Source organism: Mizuhopecten yessoensis, unplaced genomic scaffold (assembly GCF_002113885.1).
Source record: "Mizuhopecten yessoensis strain PY_sf001 unplaced genomic scaffold, ASM211388v2 scaffold716123, whole genome shotgun sequence".
Taxonomy (NCBI): domain Eukaryota; kingdom Metazoa; phylum Mollusca; class Bivalvia; order Pectinida; family Pectinidae; genus Mizuhopecten; species Mizuhopecten yessoensis.
In genome coordinates, this window is record NW_018479959.1 from 22,308 (window position 1) to 44,402 (window position 22,095).

The following is a 22,095-nucleotide window of genomic DNA, read 5'->3' on the forward strand; positions in this document are numbered from 1 at the left end:
GAATGTTGTTTTAAAAAAAGCAGTAAAATTAAGGTTAGATAAAATTCCATTCCAAGTGCGAGAAAGTGTTAAAAGTGGACCTACCCTTGTTGGTTTTCCACCGCTTAGCTTCCTGTTTGGTTAAGTCAGAACTAAACTAAAGCAAATTGAGAGTGTAATTTATGGTTGACTATAGCGGGTCAGTAGAAAGTGCCTAAACATTTGATATTTATGGATCTTGGGATTTTTTCTTCAAAATTCCCTTTTCTTTCGTTTTAAGGGTGCTGTATTTCTACAGTCCCATGAAAAGTGTTCGGGTGATAGGGATCAGTTAAACATATTGTTGTAAATGTTGTAAATAAGAGATCCAGACTGGGGTCTTATTTGAAAACCAAGATTCCGTGGCAATTATCAGTTAATAACATGTGTAAAATTTGTTATTGTTCTTTTGAATGTTAAAACATTGTGTATGTGGTATTATAAAAAATGTCAATGTATCTAAATTATATACATATGTCTACTGTTGTGTAGGGCATCGTATAGAGAATGTAGATCTATATATGAAAATGAGAGTTTGTACTCAGAGTGTATGTATACAAAAGCAGAGATTTTATACTCACATTCGTGTACAATTATTAAGTGATGGACCAATGATGGACAGGTGTGTAAGGTAAGCCTTGATACACATATAGGAACGACACACTTGATAGACAGGTGTTATAGACAGGTCGTCACTACCTAACAACAGATAGAACTATACGACAAAGTCCGGTGAGCGTAAACAAAGCAGATACATGTATTTACCTACTGTCGTATCACACTCGATGTCTTAATCAACTAGATGTAAATATTAATGTAAATGTAAACATAATATTTTCATGTGCGGACGGCTTGTTTGTGTAGACAGATACCGCTGTGAATACATGTCAATTGCTTGTGCATGTTGTAGACTCACTGTCCTGTCCACGGAGTCACCATGGCCGAGAATACAGGTAAGCCAGTTATAAATTAAACGATAACCTACTATACTGCGTTATATATGAAACATATCTTGAATTTGTGGCATGTCACATTAGAGAGACAGCTGAAAATTGTCCTTAAGGATAAGTAGAAATTGCAGAAACTAAAGTAAACGTCTGTTTGATTATTGTACTGTTATATTTCCAGATCTAAAGCTTCTGTGATAAATGTTAAATAACTTGAAAATACTGATTATTCACCACTGCTGACGGACTCACTTACTACTCACTGTTTCTAAAGTTGCATTTTGATAAATACCAATGACAAGTTTATGGCCGCCATCATGATCTCATTGGGAAAAATATGTTTTTCTTTGTGCTGCAAGATTTAGGCATTCCCAAAGGAACAAACTATGCCCTTCGCAGGGCCGATTTGTATGAAGTTGAGTTTATTGATGAGCATTGACCACATCGATAGTTTATACCCTCAAGAGCTTGAAATCAATGACACCACAGACTCATCCACTTTAGCCGCTTTTCACGATCTTTACTTACACTACTAAACTGTACGATAAGCGGGACGATTTCGTCTTTCCGATCGTAAACCATTCCTTTCCTGATAGCAACATTCTTGCTCCCCTACCTACGTCCTTTTTAATGTTACAATTGATTCGATACTCAAAAGGTTGCTCCGGGATACAGGGTTTCCATAGATGCAGGTTGATGAGCACAATGGAAAAGTGTAATGGTCGCCATTAGGATATCGCGGAAAAAATATGTTATTTTAAGCTCCATGTAAATTTATTGGTTTTATTCATATTTTGCCCAAATTTTATCTATTTTCAGTTTTAATTATGGATTTGCTGACACTTTATATTAATAATGATAATCATAATATAATAATAATAATGATAACAATAATGCTTTATTTATAGAAGTTACAATTAGTTACAAAACTATTCTCCCTTGAGGCCTTCTCTACAATCTATGTCAATAATATATACAAGGTAATACCATTATATATGAATATATATTCAGATATCATCAAAATTCAACATTTCAAAGACTTTAAATACTATTCCAGCATAATAACAGCCAAATAGGTTGCTGTTAAGTATAAAGAAAAGGGGGAGGGTTCCAAAATTGAATGTTGTCAAACTAACAATGCAATGAATGATCATTTATGATGCAACCAAAAGTACGGATCATATGCTACAGTATACATACATGTATAAACCCCCTTGCTATGGTTAGTTATCAGATATTTACAGGCAAATCAACAGCCGAAAGACATCTCAATCAATGATATTTTCCAGACACAAAATGTTTTCATCTTAGAATAAAAGTATCTTATAACTTTTGTATACCAAAAATGGATTTTGATAAACTGTTCGTTGACCAACCTCTCCAAGCTTTGCAGACAGGGGCATCCAAGATGTACGGCACTTCTTAAAGGTCAATAATTATTTCAGAAATTGATAGTTCAAACACTCTCTTCCTTATAGGATTACCTGTGTACAAGGTTTTAAGCCAACGTCATAAGATGAAATGAGCTTACAGGTGATGACACAGAACACCACACTTTGTGTGTGAAAATTAACTGATGTCTGGCAGGTTTTTGCAGAAGCGTGGAATTCCCTCCCTTCAAATTAATTATTGTTAAAACAGAGACAACATTTTTTATGTGAACAGGACCCGTAAAACAGCTCCTTGATTGTTAAGAGAGGAAAACTTCTAGTAGTTGGATCTTTTTCAGATTATCTTTCTTCTCAGATACCGTTTGTTTCACTTCGGACCAATACTAGCTTCTTCAGTTGAGCAATGTATGCCACTTTTAGTCAGTATATCCAAAAGCCATTTATATTATGGATTTATTTTCACATTTCGTGTACTTTTACATTTGCGAGATTTCGCAAAGATACTTTGGTAACCTTCACCAATACATTTACTCTTCATAATGAGATGAATATTAAACAAATGAGCATGAAATATTCCCTAAAAGCAGCGTAAAAACGAAAGTTTGATAATAAAATGTATAAAAAAAAGATAACAGAATGTAAAAAAGAATTCTAAAAAGTGACAAGAAAATTACATTTTATCTCAAAATTGATTGTTAACAACCCTTTTATCAATCACGCCAACTGATGAAATAAATTGAAATTTGGAATTGTTTGTGACATAACATGCACTGAAATGTTTATTGTAGGCTTGCAACGAATTTCATTACCAACTACCTGTAATCAAGTGCATTGCTTTTTGGTGGTCTCCAGGGAGGTGTCTTAGGCCCTCACCTTTTTTGTAATGCCCGAAGAACCCAAATCCTCCTTTCGGGAATGCATTTCGAATTACCCTTCTCATACACGACTTTACACCGATGGTTCCAAAGAAGTTGAGAAAGTGGCCGCAGCCTGCTGTACTGCATATACTTGCACTTCAGTTCGACTACCAGACGGCGCCTCCATCTTTTCTTCCGAAGCATGCGCCATTGGTTTGGCACTCGACCATATCGATGAACACCGCATTAAAAAGGCGATCATTTGTTCGGACTCTCTATTTGTCCTACAGAGTTTACAGTTACGAGTTCCTAAAAACACACTCATACAAAACCTTGCTCTTCGAATATCCTGTTTCTTAAAAAAAAATCTGAAATAACTTTACTATGGATTCCAAGCCATGTCGGAATTCAAGGCAACGAATGTGTTGACAGAGAAGCAAAAAATGCATTAAATCTCCAACAAACAAATACCAAACTATACCATATACAGATGTTAAACCTACTATTCGTACAGCCATTTGAAATGAATGGCAGCCACGCTAGTCTCTCGAGACCACCAACAAACTTTTTAAGGTACAACCGAAACTTAAAACATCTATTCCCAGTCGGAGAGATCGTAGAAGAGGATATTGTCCTCGCTCGGCTTCGTACTGGGCACACATATCCTACTCATTCGTACCTTTTAAAGCGAGAAGATCTACCTTCATGCCACGCATGTGACACTCCATTTAGAGTGGAACATTTTTTAATAGAATGATCCGATTTTAAACACATTCGTGATCACTACTTTCCCGGACATGAAAACTTTTTCAGGTCCGTGGACTCGAGGCATTATTTAACTATTTGAAAGACATCGGTCTATTCTACAGACTCAGATGTCTTTTAACCCACCTTACCCTCTTTGCGTTATGCATACATCACATATTCCATATAATCTATTAATTATATTTTTTTATCATTTTAACCCCTTTTATTTTGATTATTTACGCATACAATGCGAATGCTTTTAAATATGCATTTTTATAAGATTTTATCTTCGCTACTCTCATGTTTGTTGAATAAAATAAATAAATAAATCGCCATGGCCCTGAATGACCACAGTTGTCGATGGGCCGTTCAACACCAACAAACAAACAAACAAACAAACTCACCTTTTTGGGTACACAAGGTACTCTGTTGTGCGAAATGAATACTTTTCACCACTTTTTTGGACTGAAGTTTTGCATACAAATTTGAAATAACACCACTTCTTCATACTATTTAAGAATGAAAAATCCTATATTTTACATTATTATTTTTACAAAATATTCTATTAAACTCGCATTCTAGATGATAAATACATTATTAAAAGCACTGCATGAAAATAAATGTTCTTTTCTAAGTATAACGATGCAAAAAATACCATTTTTTTCAGAAAAATACTGTCAGGCTGATATTCCATGCTGTAATAAGGTTATTCAATCATCTAAATAATTAGAAGAGAGATTCAAAGTAATAACTCCAGCATAAAACTCGTAGTACTTCTGAAACAAAAGTTATGAGGGGGCAGGCTCCTATGTAAATTTAACATAACTGGAAATAGTCCCTTTATTGTATATGGACACAACGCAATTATATTATCAATACTTCAAATATGATATCAAGAAGCATATTCATAGTTATTAACAGACAATATTGCAGAGATGGTAAGCTATTCTAGTATAATTACTAATAAATCCTGACTTGCTGTAGTATCTTGATTACATGGAGGTTACAGGGAAACATATGGTCATAGTATTGATGGATCAAACTAGAAATCAGAGATGCTTATAACATTTTGTCTTGAAAGACAGCAGAAGGTCAGAATTTTCAATTTGTAAGGGCAAACCATTCCAAACATGAATACCAGACATTTGAAAGCTTTTCTTACATAGTTCTATCTGAGGTTTAGGTTTGACAAATACATTTTTGAGGTATTTAGGTGTTAATCCATTAATGGATTGTTACATCAGTACAACATTGTGATAAATCACCCATTTATTTATTTCTAGTTTAACAAAAGTGACTTAGATGGTGCATCTGATGGTTCATTGAGGATCATACGTGCTGTTCTTTTTTGTAACATAAGAACTCTATCTAAGTTTTGTTTGGGACAATTTTCCCATACAGTTATACAGTAATCAAGTAGTGGCATAATTAAAGCATTATAGAACAGTATTCTGGTATTATGAGGCAAACACTTCCTTATTTGAATGAGAAAAACTATTTTTGCTCCCAACATTTTAAAAACTCTGTCAATCTGAACATTCCATCGTAGAGATTTGTCAACATGAATACCTACAGGTTTGTGACCTGAAACATTTTCAATGGGAATATTATATATTTTGAAGTTCTTGCTGATTTCTGTATAGTAGAAACTAGCATAGCTTTAGTTTTGTTTTCATTTAACAGCATATTGTATTGTTCACAAGGTTGTTGTACATTATATAGATCTTCAGCAAGTTTTGACTGTATAACTCGTCACTAAGGTCCATAAACATGAAGTATGGCGTCATCAGCAGAAAGGTCAACTTGCAATGAGTATTATTAAAAGAGAGATAATTTATAAAAAGGAATGGCCCCGGGACAGAACTTAGGTGGACCAACTTTGGTATTCTCTTGCTTTTCTCCGTAAACATAAACCTATAAATATATTACAAGGACTACTTCTTTAAGATTGCCATTCACATTCAAAACAAACAACCAAGGCTTAATGATAACAAAACATGTATTTTATTAAGGAAATGGCTTAGGTGAGATCCTGGAGATTCGAGACAAGAGTGGGAATACCATGAGCGTGTTTAAGTACGGAGAGGACGTTATACCGCTAAACAAAGGTCTGCTCGACTTCGTACTTCCTCAGGAACATATGTTACGACTGGGGGACATGGAGGCCAGAGACGACGATATCATGATATGTGCTCACACTAAGGCGGGTATGTTACTCAGTCAGTTTTACACAGGGTAGCCCTTTTTCAATTCGATATGTATTTAACTTTTAATGAAGTGTACAATCCCTGCTCCAAATTTTATTTTATTGTATAATAAGTAAACGATTTGATTCATTGATACATGTATCATTTAATTGATACATGTATCATTTAATTGATACATGGACCATTTAATTGATACATGGACCATTTAATTGATACATGTATCATTTAATTGATACATGGACCATTTAATTGATACATGTATCATTTAAGAAGTTAATAGAACTATATTGATATACATGTATTATATAACCAGCGTGAAGTTAGTTACTTATTCAATGTTGGTCATTATGTAGCATAATTGCAATAATTATTGTGACACATGTATTGTATGTTATACCTTGTTGATGTTGATATATATAGTGGTGTAAAAGTTATGTATTTAATGATCTCATTATAAGGATGCACGTATTCTATTTCACAGTTAAAGTATTGCTTCAGAGGTAAACTAGTTTCTGGTCCACAAGCCAATGTCTATTTCGTGACGCAAATTCAAAAGAGATAGGTCTGGTCGAAGTGAAACCAGTATCCCGAAAGCGTATATACTGCTTGCCTCTGTGTAAGCGATATAGGCCTCTAAAAACGTTTTAAGATAGCTTGCACAAAGATATTGGTGGTTGGTCTCCAGGATGATTTGATTGTCCTCTTAAAAATCAATGTTATGTACAATTTATGTGCTGGTAATGAAGAAAAAAACTAGCATCCAAAGAAAAGTGATGATATTCCATAAGTGGATGTATATATGTATATATTGATTGTTTCCAATACGTGGTTAGCAATGTATAAATATATAAGATAGAGGATACTCCTCTCTATGTTATGTAGTCATCAGTATTTACTTCATCCAAGATATTGGACTAAAAAAGCCACACCTCCTTTGATGCAAAATTGCACACTCTCAAAACATGGCGGGCAGGCTTATCAACTAGTCATCCAGGGAAGTCCTTCGACGGACATTATAACAAGTACATGCTAAAGCAAAATCCGTGCTGAATATAGGCCCGCAGACACCGGATATAAAACCACTTGATATTTGACCAAACAGAGTTGCATGTACTTGTACCATATCGATAACCGCTCTTGTCAATGGCAAGAATGACCAACATCTCCAACCAGCTGGAGAACCAAAACCTCCAATCCTAACTTTAGTTCCTAGGTATTCACATGGCAAGCATTTGTTGATTGGTAACGATTAGACTGTATATCCCTGTCACAAACTCCTAGGGCACCTCCTACGCGACTTTCCAGTAGTCTGCTAGGGTAACCCCTAGCAATACCACTGGCAGGCCTATCAGTTATGACAAAGTGATTGGTGGTTTACCTAGGTACTCACTGGATATGGGAAATCATCATGATGTTGACCAGAGGATCGACAGTATATGCAGCGGGACCAAAGGAACACGCAATGCTCGAGTTTCGTTCAGCGGAAAAGTTAGACGCTTTGGATTCACCTAGGATATTTAACACTCACCTACGGCTCAGCAATCTTCCAAAGAAACTGGTTGAGAGGAAGTGCAAGATTGTATTTTTAGTCCGAAACCCAAAAGATACAGCTGTGTCTTTGTACAACCACATGTCAGCAAAGGGATCTGCATTCGCTTACAAAGGCAGTTTTGATGACTTTTTATCCTTATTTATGAGTGACATATGTAAGTATACATCCACACCAAACAAGTAGAGCAAATGTTATTTCAAAATGTAAAGTTCCTGCTTTGAGGTTAAAATTAGTAATGGTTTAACTGAATTAAACAATTAATATCCAGAAAAGCGTTCGAAATCATATGAGAGCAAGCACGATTGAACGATTCTTTTTACGCTTGCATTCGTCATGAATATTTGAACATATTTTATTTATCGTTGATTTGATAGAATTGAATTCAGAAATCATTTGTCGATTTTGCGCTGTGACACATGAATATCAGTTTCATTTAAGAATAAATAAAATATAAGAGTATCAGGGAAACATATTCCTTTCTGAAACAATTAACATGACATACTTGAATAATGATAGCTTAGCTTATTTTTTGTGGTCATTAGTTATAAGATTGTAACGTTATAAAAGAAATTCATAAGATACCTTTCCATGGTCAGTAATTCTTATATGACTACGTAGGACCTGTTTCTCTGTTATACAACTTAGTTCCACACAACGCGTGGCCTGGGTATATGACGGGATGGGAGACTGACTTTGCGTTAAATCCAGACGTTCCACGTCACATTATATACTATGAGGATCTAAAACAGGTAGGTCGAGTAGTTGTTCCTGATCAGGTCTATGCTAACGTCATCATAGACATAATGAGGAATTAGTTTGTTGTCAATCAAATCCAATTGTAATTGTTAATCTTTGTAATTTGGTTTGATATATTTTTCGCTATTTTACGCTGTCTGTTGCCATTGATTCTAAATGCAACTTAAAACTTTATTGAATTGTAAATTAGTGTTGGCTGTCTCTGTTATGGCTAAGGTAGTTTGTTTGTGACCGACAAACTTTGATGAAGTTGACTGACAAGTGTTTCAATTTCAGATATATCGACAATGTACTATCTTTGAATCATGTGACCACCCCGTCGGTCATAACTACCCCCTCCGGCCACAATCATTATCTCACTTGGAAATGTAATATTTCCTTGGGCTATATGAAGGTCATTCTGTATTTTACTTGTTAGTACGCCTTTTGGTTTTGATGTCACTATCCCGGTACTAACTTTGAGGTCGTGACATTACATTAAGTTATCCTAAAGAAGAAGAAGACACTTTACCTTCCGCAGTACCTAGTCTTATTTTGAATCATATGTTTTTCTATGCTAATGCTCTTTTGTATTTACAGAACCCTGTTCATGAAGTCCGGATGTTAGCATCTTATCTAAATGTGACATGTACCGACTCATTCATTGGTGAAATAGTCGATAAGTGTTCATTTGACAATCTTAAGAATGGGAAAACTGACAGTCCTGATACTACAAAGTGGAAATTCATGTACAGGAAAGGTAATATCATGTGTATTATTATAATTGTAACACCGTTCTTGGTAACGCTGAAATAATAACATTGTTACATTTGTAATAAACTGCAGTATTTTATTTCCATGCGAGTTAGATGCCAAATACCCGTGTTTTAATATCTTGATTCCATCAATAGAGTTATATTCATTATCTTATAGTGAATTTCTCAGTTTACAGAACATATTAGGAAAAAACTCGCTTCATGTAAAGAAGTAGATAGGACACTGTTAAATATGGTATTATAAACAACTGTTGTAATATACTACTCTGAGTTAATGTTATATGTGTCATGTACATTATTACAATTGATTTACCATAAAGTAATGTGCGGAGGGTTATTTTCGTTTTCCGTAAGGAATCCCAGGATTATTTTAGAAACCGGCATATTATTACTACCGTCTTATTAGCACAGTCATATAAACAGTTAGGCGTGTACAGCTTAATTTCAAGGCCGTCTTTCTTATAAACAGTCAAATAAATCGTTTTATTTGCCTAGCTATTAGAAAAAAATAGTTAGTAATATAGTCAGCACAATTAGTAGAAATTCATAAAAAAAAAAAATTACCGCTGTTAGTTTGTCACCCCTAACTGGACCTTTTTGAATGGTACAAGTCAAAACATGCCTCAATTTGTTGAAATTTCAAGTCTAAGAGTTACCCTTCCACGTAACCATTATGTAACTATACACAAAACATTGAGACGTTTCACATATAAATGGGTGTCACAGTATATACAAAGTTAACTTATTTAATACAATGACGCAATGTATACACATTTATATAGCATGTGACTTGTCCTTGTGCTTACATGTCCCTGTGATACAAATTGACTTTTAGACTATCGTGCTGTACTGGTATAGGGGTATCATAATGACCTGTCGTGTAGACCTACTATTACAACATCGATTACAGTATTTATACATAGCGAGTATAGGTAGATATATGTAGTCAACAGTTTTACACCTGATACATCTGAACATTGAACAGGTGGCATGACTGAACAAATGAACATCGCGATGTAAGCTGTTCGCAATGGTTACATGTCCTGGTAAACAGGTTTTTTCTTAAAATCTGTATGTCTTCAATTTAAGAAATATCATATAGTTTTAGCAATTACCTAAATGTATTTGTTAATGTATAAACATGATGTTCGCCTGACAACAACTAGTTTGTGTGGTAATTCATGCACTTTTAACATCACCAGTACAATTATTTTTCGAATATACCATAACTGGACTTACATTTTCCTTTACGTTTTATCATTCATAACACTGAAAATAATTCATAGCAAAAATAGAGCTATTTTGTTTCTTTTATTTCAATTGATAATTATTGAATTCACTTATCTATTAACGTGAATAGCAGATCGGATACTTATCTGTTGTTCTGTTATATATTGAAGATAGATCTGACAATAATCTATGGTTGGGCACTAATCTATTATTTCATTTTGTATTCCAGGAGAAGTTGGTGATTGGAAAAATTGGTTTACAGTAGCACAAAATGAAGCATTCGACAAATACATAACAAAAGAAACGGAAAAATCTAACTTTAAATTCAAATATACCTTATAACGTGTACCATAGTTTTTTACGATTTTTACAATAAACGTTTAAAATATTTATCAACCTAAGTGTTTGTTTTTTTATGTCAGTCAACAATTATATACTACGCCAGTCAATAATCATATAATACGCCAGTAAACAATCATATCCTACGCCTGTCAATAATCATATACTACGCCAGTCAACAATTATATACTACGCCAGTCAAAAATAATATACTACGCCAGTCAATAATCATATACTTCGCCAGTCAACAATCATATACTACGCCAGTCAACAATAATATACTACGTCAGTCAATAATCATATACGTGCCAGTCAACAATCATATACTACGCCAGTCAACAATCATATACTACTCCTGTCAATAATCATATACTACGCCAGTCACCAATCATATACTACGCCAGTCAACAATCATATACTAAGCCTGTCAATAATCATATACTACGCCAGTCACCAATCATATACTACGTCAGTCAACAATCACATACTACGCCAGTCAATAATCATATATTACGCCAGTCAACAATCATATACCACGCCAGTCAACAATCATATACTACGCCAGTCATCAATCATATACTACGCCAGTCAACAATCACATACTACGCCAGTCAATAATCAGATATTACGCCAGTCAACAATCATATACTACGCCAGTCATCAATCATATACTACGCCAGTCAACAATCACATACTCCGCTAGTCAATAATCATATACTACGCCAGTCAACAATCATATACTGGGCCAGTCAACAATCATATACAACGCCAGTCAATAATCATATACTGGGCCAGTCAACAATCATATACAACGCCAGTCAATAATCATATACTACGCCAGTCAACAATCATATACTAAGCCTGTCAATAATCATATACTACGCCAGTCACCAATCATATACTACGCCAGTCAACAATCACATACTCCGCTAGTCAATAATCATATACTACGCCAGTCAACAATCACATACTACGCCAGTCAATAATCAGATATTACGCCAGTCAACAATCATATACTACGCCAGTCATCAATCATATACTACGCCAGTCAACAATCACATACTCCGCTAGTCAATAATCATATACTACGCCAGTCAACAATCACATACTACGCCAGTCAATAATCATATACTACGCCAGTCAACAATTATATACTACGCCAGTCAACAATGATATACTACGCCAGTCAACAATCATATACTACGCCAGTCATCAATCATATACTACGCCAGTCAACAATCACATACTCCGCTAGTCAATAATCATATACTACGCCAGTCAACAATTATATACTACGCCAGTCAAAAATAATATACCACGCCAGTCAATAATCATATACTTCGCCAGTCAACAATCATATACTACGCAAGTCAACAATCATATACTACGCCAGCCAACAATCATATACTACGCCAGTCAACAATCATCTACTACGCCAGTCAACAATCAGACACTACGTCAGTCAACAATCATATACTACGCCAGTCAACAATCATATCCTACGCCTGTCAATAATCATATACTACGCCAGTCACCAATCATATACTACGTCAGTCAACAATCACATACTACGCCAGTCAATAATCATATATTACGCCAGTCAACAATCATATACTACGCCAGTCACCAATCATATACTACGTCAGTCAACAATCACATACTACGCCAGTCAATAATCATATACTACGCCAGTCAACAATTATATACTACGCCAGTCAATAATCATATACTACGCCAGTCAACAATCACATACTACGCCAGTCAATAATCATATACTACGCCAGTCAACAATCATATACTACGCCAGTCAACAATCATCTACTACGCCAGTCAACAATCATACACTACGTCAGTCAACAATCATATACTACGCCAATACTTATACTTTATTTCCCTAAAAATACATAAGATTTCATCAGAATTATCACTTTAACCAAGACTCAATCCACCTCCATTAACTACTGGATTTGGAGGGTATCTCACTGACACGGATAACTCCATTAACTACTGGATTTGGAGGGTCTCTCATTGACACGGATAACTTCATTAACTACTGGATTTGGAGGGTCTCTCACTGACACGGATAACTCCATTAACTACTGGATTTGGAGGGTCTCTCACTGACACGGATACCTCCATTAACTACTGGATTTGGAAGGTCTCTCACTGACACGGATAATTCCATATTCAACTACTGGATTAGGAGGGTCTCTCACTGACAGGGATATCTTCATTAACTACTGGATTTGGAGGGTCTCTCACTGACAGGAATAACTCCATTAACTACTGGATTTGGAGGATCTCTCATTGGCACGGATATCTTCATTAACTACTGGATTTGTAGGGTCTCTCACTGACACGGATACCTACCTTAACTACTGGATTTGGAAGGTCTCTCACAGACACGGATAACTCCATATTTAACTACTGGATTAGGAGGGTCTCTCACTGACACGGATAACTCCATTAACTACTGGATTTGGAGGGTCTCTCACTGACAGGAATAACTCCATTAACTACTGGATTTGGAGGATCTCTCATTGGCACGGATATCTTCATTAACTACTGGATTTGGAGGGTCTCTCACTGACACGGATACCTACCTTAACTACTGGATTTGGAAGGTCTCTCACAGACACGGATAACTCCATATTTAACTACTGGATTAGGAGGGTCTCTCACTGACAGGGATAATTCCATTAACTACTGGATTTGGAGGGTCTCTCACTGACACGGATTCCTCCATTAACTACTGGATTGGGAAGGTCACTCACTGACACGGATAACTCCATTAACTACTGGATTTGATAACAGTCTTTTATATGATCAAGAATATGTGCAAAATATTAAAGATACCATATATAAGATCAAACATCAATATTCATCACCAATTTACGATAATGATATTTCTAATATAACTGATGAAGAACTAATATTTTGTATAGATGAACAACTTTTTTTAGAAACATTATTAATGGAAATGAGGGGAACAACTGTATCGTATTCATCATTTATACAAAAAAAGAACGGGACAAAAGGGCAAAAAGTACTAATATCTGATCTAGGAAAATTAGAAGACAATAATACATTGGCTACTAATTTAGATGAATACGAACAGAAAACAAACGAGCTAGAGAATATTAAAAAAAAAAAAAAATGAAAGGGCATATGATCAGATCAAAAGTAACTTGGCTTGAAGAAGGGGAAAAACCATCAAAATATTTTTGCAACTTAGAAACACACAATTATGTTAATAAAACTATTGTAAAAGTTGAAAAAGAAAATGGGGAAATCATAACTAGTCAAGATGAAATTCTTAGGGAAATACAAAACTTTTACAAACAATCATATGCTGACCATTCGGATAATATTGAAGATGTTAATTTAGAAAGCCATTTAGATGGTTTAGAATGTGTAAAATTAACAGACAATCAACGTGTAAATTTAGAAGGCGAATTATCAGAAACAGAATTACTCTTTGCATTAAAAAACATGAAAAACTGTAAATCAACCGGTTCCGATGGTTAAACTAGTGATTTTTTCTTAAAAAAATGGAATAATTTAAAATATTTTATTATCAGAGCATTGAATTTTGGTTATAATAAGGGGGAGCTATCCATTACACTAAGACAGTGTATTATCACCTGTATTCCCAAAGGAGATAAAGTTAGACATTTTATTTAAAATTGGAGGCCGATGACTTTATTAAATGTTATATATAAACTTGCTTCAGCTTGTATAGCCAACAGACTAAAAACGGTTCTTGATTTTATTATTTCAGACACACAAACAGGGTTTTTAAGTGGAAGATATATTGGGGAAAACACCAGACTTATTGCGACATTATAAATTTTACTGAAATAAACAACATACCAGGACTTTTAGTAATTAATTTTGGTGAGAGCATTAAAAAATGAGAAAACATTATACAAAAATACCTACTCTGCAATAAGCCAAAATTGTATACTGTCAATTTTTTTTGATATACAAAGGGGTTGGCGACAAGGGGATCCTGTCTCCCCATATCTATTTTTTACTTGTAGTTGAAATATTGGCTATTCTTATAAAAAAAAACATAAAAATATCAAGGGCATTACAATCCAACAGAAAGATCATAAGCTCTCACAGTTTGCAGATGATACCTCACTAATTTTAGATGGATCTAGAAACTCATTCAACGAAGCACTGAATGTTTTAGATTGCTTTGGTAAAATATCGGGACTAAAAGTAAATAATGATAAAACCAAGGTGATTTGGATTGGCAGCAAGAAATTCAGTGCATACGTTTACCATCAAAGATGGAAACTGAAATGGGGAGAAACAAAATTTAATATGCTAGGGGTTTATTTTTCAGTTAATCTAGATGAGGTTGTAACCTTGAATTATACCACAGTTCTTAAAAATGTTAATAAAAGTATAAACCAGTGGTCACGCAGAATTTTAACAACTCTTGGTCGGATAGTTGTATTAAAATCAATTATTATACCAAAATTTAATCATCTATTCATATCTGTTCCTACACCCGACAACAATTTTATTCAACAGTTGAACACTACTTTTTTCAATTTTATTTGGCAATCACCAGTCGAAAAAAATAAAACAGACACTATAGTCCAAAGCTATGAAAATGGGGGTCTGAAAATGATTAATATCAGGAGTTTTATAACAAGCCTTAAGTCTACATGGATAAGAAGATTACCTAAGAATAATGATAAATGTTGGACAAATATTTTTGAAGCAGAACATTTTCCCACCATCAACATATCAGATTTTGGTACTGACTTCATTAAAAAATTTAAGACCAAAAATGCCTTCTGGAAAAATGTTTTTCAGGCATGGGTAGATATTTCAGAAGAAACACAAGTGCGAATTAAAAATATTGAGCAGTTTCTTACTCTTCCTATATGGTATAACCCAATTTTCTGCATTGATAACAGGTCTTTTTTCATTAAAAATGGTTTGAGAAGGGTGTTAAAAATGTGTGTGACCTACTGGACCAAGACAATTCTTTTTAACCTTTGCAAACTTTAAACTAAAATTCAATATCGATTCAGAAAACTTCTTAATTTATCAAAGTATATGCCAATCAATTAAGCAAAGATATAGACAGTTTAACTTTAATTTAACTGCTGAAAACATTGTTGAAAGACCATTTTTACCACACCATATCAATGTAATTATGAAAAGCAAGAAAGGTTGTAAAGACATGTATGTTACACTGAATAATGAAAATAAATGTGCGAATACAGCTGAAATAAAATGGAAATCAAAAGAAAGTTTTAGAAACATAGACTGGAAACGATTGTATAGCATTCCTTTTAAAAGTACAACGGATACAACACTACAGTGGTTCCAGTATCGATTACAAAATCGCATTCTCCCACTAAATGATTACTTGAAAACTATTGGTGTTTTGAACAATAACCTTTGTAATATGTGTAACACAGAAATTGAAACTATAGAACATATTTTCTGGGAATGTCCTCATTCTTTCAGTCTTTGGCAAGATTTGAAAAACAAAATATACCACAACTTAGATAAATTAATTGATTTTAGATTAGAAACAGTATTATTTGGAGAGACAGAAAATGTTGCCTTACCAATTAACTTTATTTACACTGTATCAAGAAAACAACAAAGACTCAGGTTGGATGGTTTGATTGAGTTTCTAGCATTCCGATATAACCGATATAACATTCCGATATAACATCGAAAACAATTCAGCCTCAAAAACATTTAATCAAATATGGTTCGAATGGAAAGATATTTTTAAACAGATTGAAAAAACAAGTTTACACAATCCATACATCTTTGTATCTTTGTTTATATAATTGATGAATTTAAATTTCATCTTTATTTGTAATCTGATAAAAATAAAACTGCATATATCCGGTATGTTATGGTGTGAGTGGATGTATGTGCTGTTTTTTGTTTGTTTTGTTTTATAATTACCTTTTTAGCGGACATAAAAACCTGTATGAAAACCGGTTTTTAAATGCTATTTGAAAATTGATGTCAGTATATATCCATATCAATGTGAATCACCACATGCCTGTGTCATAGAAATATTCATACACATGTGTATATATATATATGTACATCTGACACTGTTTGCACAGTGTATTTAATATTGTTTCTTAACTGCTTGAAACTATGCGTGCATAATGATGCATCTAATTCAATGTATGTAAGTCTGTCTCAAAGTATACATGTATGTATGTACTGTCTGTCTGTCTGTCTGTGTGTGTGTGTCTGTGTGTGTGTCTGTCTGTCTGTCTGTCTGTCTGTCTGTCTGTCTGTCTGTCTGTCTGTCTGTCTGTCTGTGTGTCTGTCTGTCTCATGTATATACATTGTATGTATGTGTGTATGAGTATATATGTGGATGTATTTGTATGTGTATTATGTTTTTATGTGTATACTAGACGTGCTATATGTTTATGCTTGTTTGTAATATTATGTTGTATATGGAGTTTGTTAGGGTGTGAAAGAAGTATGTTTTGTGCACTTGTCCTGTACTCTATTTGCAAATATTTTGTTTTCCCATTGCCCTTCCTATTTATTTATTTATTGTTTGACTGATGGATGTTGAATGAGAAACCTCCAGCGTGAGGACACCATATTGTTCAGGGGCTGACTCCAGGGCTCCCCAAACCTGGCATCCCCTATCAAAATATTTATATATGTATATATATATCTGCTTCATAGCAGCATATGTATATACATATTTATGAAAAAAATGGCTGGGGAAAAAAATAATTAAAAATATATATATATATATATATATATACTGGATTTGGAGGGTATCTCACTGACACGGATAACTCCATTAACTACTTGATTTGGAGGGTCTCTCACTGACACGGATAACTCCATATTTAACTACTGGATTTGGAGGGTCTCTCACTGACACGGGTAACTCCATTAACTACTGGATTTGGAAGGTCTCTCACTGACACGGATAACTCCATATTTACCTACTGGATTTGGAGGGTCTCTCACTGACACGGATAACTCCATTAACTACTGGATTTGGAGGTTTTCTCACTGACACGGATAAATGGATATGTTCTTTGTTAGGTATCTTTTTTAAAACTTTACTCAAAGAAACTTTATAATCTTCCATAACATCTGTCCGCTCTTAAAAAAATATAAATAAAAGGAATTAAAAGCATAATCTTCATTCTTAGTGACGTCACGCTAGACAATTAGTTAAACAATACGCTTCAAAACCCTAGGGACCTTACAGTATATATTGTAACCGACATTTTTACTATACTAATCCGTCCATAAGTTTCATACCTTTTGTGGTAATGTATGATGTATTTATGCATATACGTAAGTCCTTTATCTGTCTTAATTTCAATTCAAATGTTAATGGTTTCAACACCCAGTGCCCCTCCTTCGAATTCATTCCCTAATTGTTAGCTTTTCAAGTTCAATTAAAATGAGGATACAGAAGAGTGACACAAACATTCACTTGTTCTATCGTCGCTTCATCTGCGTCTCAACAGAATTCTGTGGCTTTGAATGTTTGCTTGTCTTGTTGGTTTGTGTGCTTTACATCCAATTAGCTATTAACCTTTTGTGGAGGTAAACCGGAGCAACAAAAGAAAAGCCACCGACCTGGGGTAAGTACCAGTAGGGCAGTTTTGGGGGTCTTGTTACTCCTCTTACTCCTCTTTACTCCTCATTACTCCTCTTTACTCCTCATTACTCCTCTTTACTCCTCATTACTCCACATTACTCCTCTTTACTCCTCATTACTCCACATTACTCCACATTACTCCCATCCTGCTCCCACCCTGCTCACACCTTACTCACACATGACTCCCACACCTTACTCACACCAGTATACACTATATAAGTCAGAGATATTATCAAGGGACGTATCACTACCTCACATGGCTCAAGCTCTCATCGACACCGTCAAGAACGTTGATATTTCAATCGCTAACGTATCTTCTAACCAAGTGGATTGCTATTTAGGACTTCATAAGGAAATCGCTTTTAAACAGTTGAAAAACAAGGTAAGCATATACTTAAAAGAAGAAGGAAAGAAAATAACTACATCACTAGAACTTTTAAAAAGAATATTGTCAGTGTCGGAGAGTTTACAATTAATCTGTGCAATTGTTGAAAGTTAATACCCATGGACAACGTCACAGACAGCGCTTCACATACTATAAACACTAATGTAATACAACCGTGTTATCCATCATTGATCAAATGTTGTAACCGGCTGGAAACCTACAAAAAGTGGTCTTAACATCACCATCAATCTCCACAGCAACTCGCCAGTAACGGATTTTTCTACACCGGTATCGAAGATCGTGTTTTATGTTTCATGTGTGGTGTTTCGTTAAAACATTGGAACTATTGTGATGATATCAAAACAGAGCATTTGAGATGGTCAAAAGAATGTCTGTTTCAACATATGATGTTCGTCATTTAAATATGTAGAGTTACGTTATCATACCAATACGTACATGTGTAATAATGGAATTAAACACAGATTTGCTAGATAAAAGACTGCAAAACTATTTGATTAAAAAAACCGAAGAAAAGGCCTATGTGAGACTACTGAAAAATCTGCTGTGCCTCTCTTATGCATACGTTGTAAAATCAAAAATAACAGAACTATTCGTATGTTTAGGTTGTGAGAATCGTCGAGCTAGTCAACATGAACATGAATGTCTGATGTATTCCAATGCTGTTGTTATAGACCTACATTTTGATGAAGCATTGACATTTACAAATCATTTGAAGTGGAAAAGACTTGGCGCGAGTTTGCCATTCAATCTTGTATACCTTCGAATACATTACAATATCTCATGCAAGACGAACGTTTGAGGAACGAGAACTACGTGAAACAAAGTTATAGCGAAAAAATAAAGAAATACGTGAAGAAAATCGGTGACGTTTAGACATGCCTATTCATTTGATTTACAGNTCTTATCAGCTGGCTAGAGACAGATTTTTTCACGAAGGTGTCGGTGATTACGCTACCTGTTATAAGTGTGGAAATACACTGAAATATTGGGATAATAAAATCTTTTCTGTGGAGTGTATTGATCGGCATTGTGTTTTACCTCACACGCCCAATTTGAATAGGATATATCAACGTGCAACGCAAAATGAATGATACTTTTCCTTGTGGGAATTCCTCAGAATTCCTCAAAATAGATAACTTATTAAAACTGATATATACATATCATGTTCGAGAAATCATAAATGAAAGACAGTTTGATATAATGCATGCATTTATTCAAGTGGATGACATTAAAGTGATTCGTGACTTTATTCAAGAGACTGGTCGTTTTAAAATCCAAAGAAGTGCTAGAAATGCATTCATTTCACAATTATGTAATGCCGAATGGAGAAGTAATGAACTTAAAACAGAAAAATGGAAAGAGAAAGTCGGTATAATGGTCATGTCCATGAATCGTGTAGAAGATTGGTTTCACAAAACGTTGTAATATGTATCAATGTTAATAAAAGTTTGTACATACATGTTTTTGTCTCATTATTTTCAAATATGTTGACCAAATATTGAAATCACAAGGTATTAAAACCCTTGGTATATATAAGATCAGAAGATATATACAGAGTCTTGATGATTATAGTTTACAAAAACCAGTTAGGCGTTCTTTTAAACGTGCACGTGTTGAAGTTGGCGGGCCAGGTGAACAGCACGATACTGACTTGGCAGACATGACATCTCTATCCAAACATAATTTGGGAGTGCGATATCTCTTGATGGTTATTGACGACTTCAGTCGACATCTATGGATTGAACCTCTGAAAAACAAAACGGCAAAAGAAGTTTTAAACGCTTTCAAGAAAATTGTCCAAAGAAGTGGAGTGCCTCACAAACTTCGGACAGACAAAGGTGGAGAGTTTAATAATGCGATCTTTAGAAAATACTGCAAGGATTGGGATCGATCTAGCAGGATTGGTAAAAATACCTATCAAGATACTGAACACATTCATTATTTTACCATTCAAAACGATACGAAGGCAAATATAATCGAAAGGTACATACGGACGTTTAAGACCATGCTATTTCGATACTTTACAAAACACAGAACGTACAAATATACTGACATTCTACAGAAACTGGTTGATAGTTACAATTCTTCACCACATCGATCTTTAAATGGTATAGCTCCTAAAAAATATCAACAGAGAAAATCAGGCAGATATTTTTGCATATCTGTACTTAAGAAAGAAACCGATGAAACATCAATCAAAGAACCCAGCTAAGCCCCCCATCAAAAAGAGGATCAAATATGGATTCAAAATAGGAAGTCTCGTTCGAATATCTCACGCGAAACAACTATTTAAGCGTGCCTATCAACAACAGTGGTCATCAGAAATATTTAAGGTACACCGACGATATCTATTGCAGGGTATTCCCCAATATCAGCTGATTGATTTTCTAAACGAGGTACTTAAAGGTAACTTTTATGAATCAGAATTGCAGAGAGTTGATAAGAACATGAATTCACTATTTTACATAGAGAAGACAATCAAGATGCGCAAGATAAGTGGTAGAAACAGTGGCTAGAAAATGGTTGGGGTGGCCTGCCAAATATAATTCATATGTCGATGCAGATACCATTATTGATACTGTAGACATTGATCATGACGCACTACGTCACAATCAACAGTAATAAGAACAAGGAATATTTTCCAGATAATTAACCGCATCATTTTCGCGCTCATTTACAATCTCCCCTGCATCTACCTGGACTCTGGCAGGTAGCGTTGGCAGACATTTATTTAGTTGGAACTGGTAAAACAAAGGAAAACTTATACGTACATTGCGACGTAAGTGATGGATTTATCATGGATGGTGAAAAGGAAAGTCTCCTCCGCATGGTGAAGTCGTACAAGCAAGCTAACTGGACCCAATCTTTCACGATCTTTTAATATGTACCTGTAAATAAATCAGAGATTAGAGACATCGATATATACATAACAAATGAGAAAGGCGAAGTTCCTTCATTTTTAAAACAATCGGTGACGATAACACTACATTTCAAATCATATCCGTTTTACTTATGAATGTTTCAAACATGTACGTTCCCAATGTGGAAAAATGGATTAAGTATTACAAAAACGTTACTAGTGGCAAAATTAATCCATATATCGATACCAATCGAGAAGTGAAACAGCATGGAGGTGGTATATCTACCAACACTAAGGAGTTCATGATTCCCATTGATAATGTCAAAAGTGAGAAAACTATAGCATTACACAACCTCAACAGGTGATAGAACAAGCCAAATCCGGG

At 34.7% G+C, this 22,095-nt stretch overlaps 1 protein-coding gene across 1 annotated transcript; it reads left to right on the forward strand.

The window, feature by feature from the left end:
- The first annotated feature begins 736 nt into the window (after window positions 1-736).
- Window positions 737-10,814, forward strand: LOC110441770 (estrogen sulfotransferase-like). Its single transcript, XM_021485017.1, has 7 exons — window positions 737-750; window positions 929-971; window positions 5,973-6,167; window positions 7,550-7,873; window positions 8,365-8,468; window positions 9,055-9,214; window positions 10,690-10,814. The coding sequence occupies exons 2-7, from the start codon at window positions 956-958 to the stop codon at window positions 10,800-10,802; spliced, it is 912 nt and encodes a 303-aa protein (XP_021340692.1). The 5' UTR covers window positions 737-750; window positions 929-955; the 3' UTR covers window positions 10,803-10,814.
- Window positions 10,815-22,095: the final 11,281 nt, after the last annotated feature.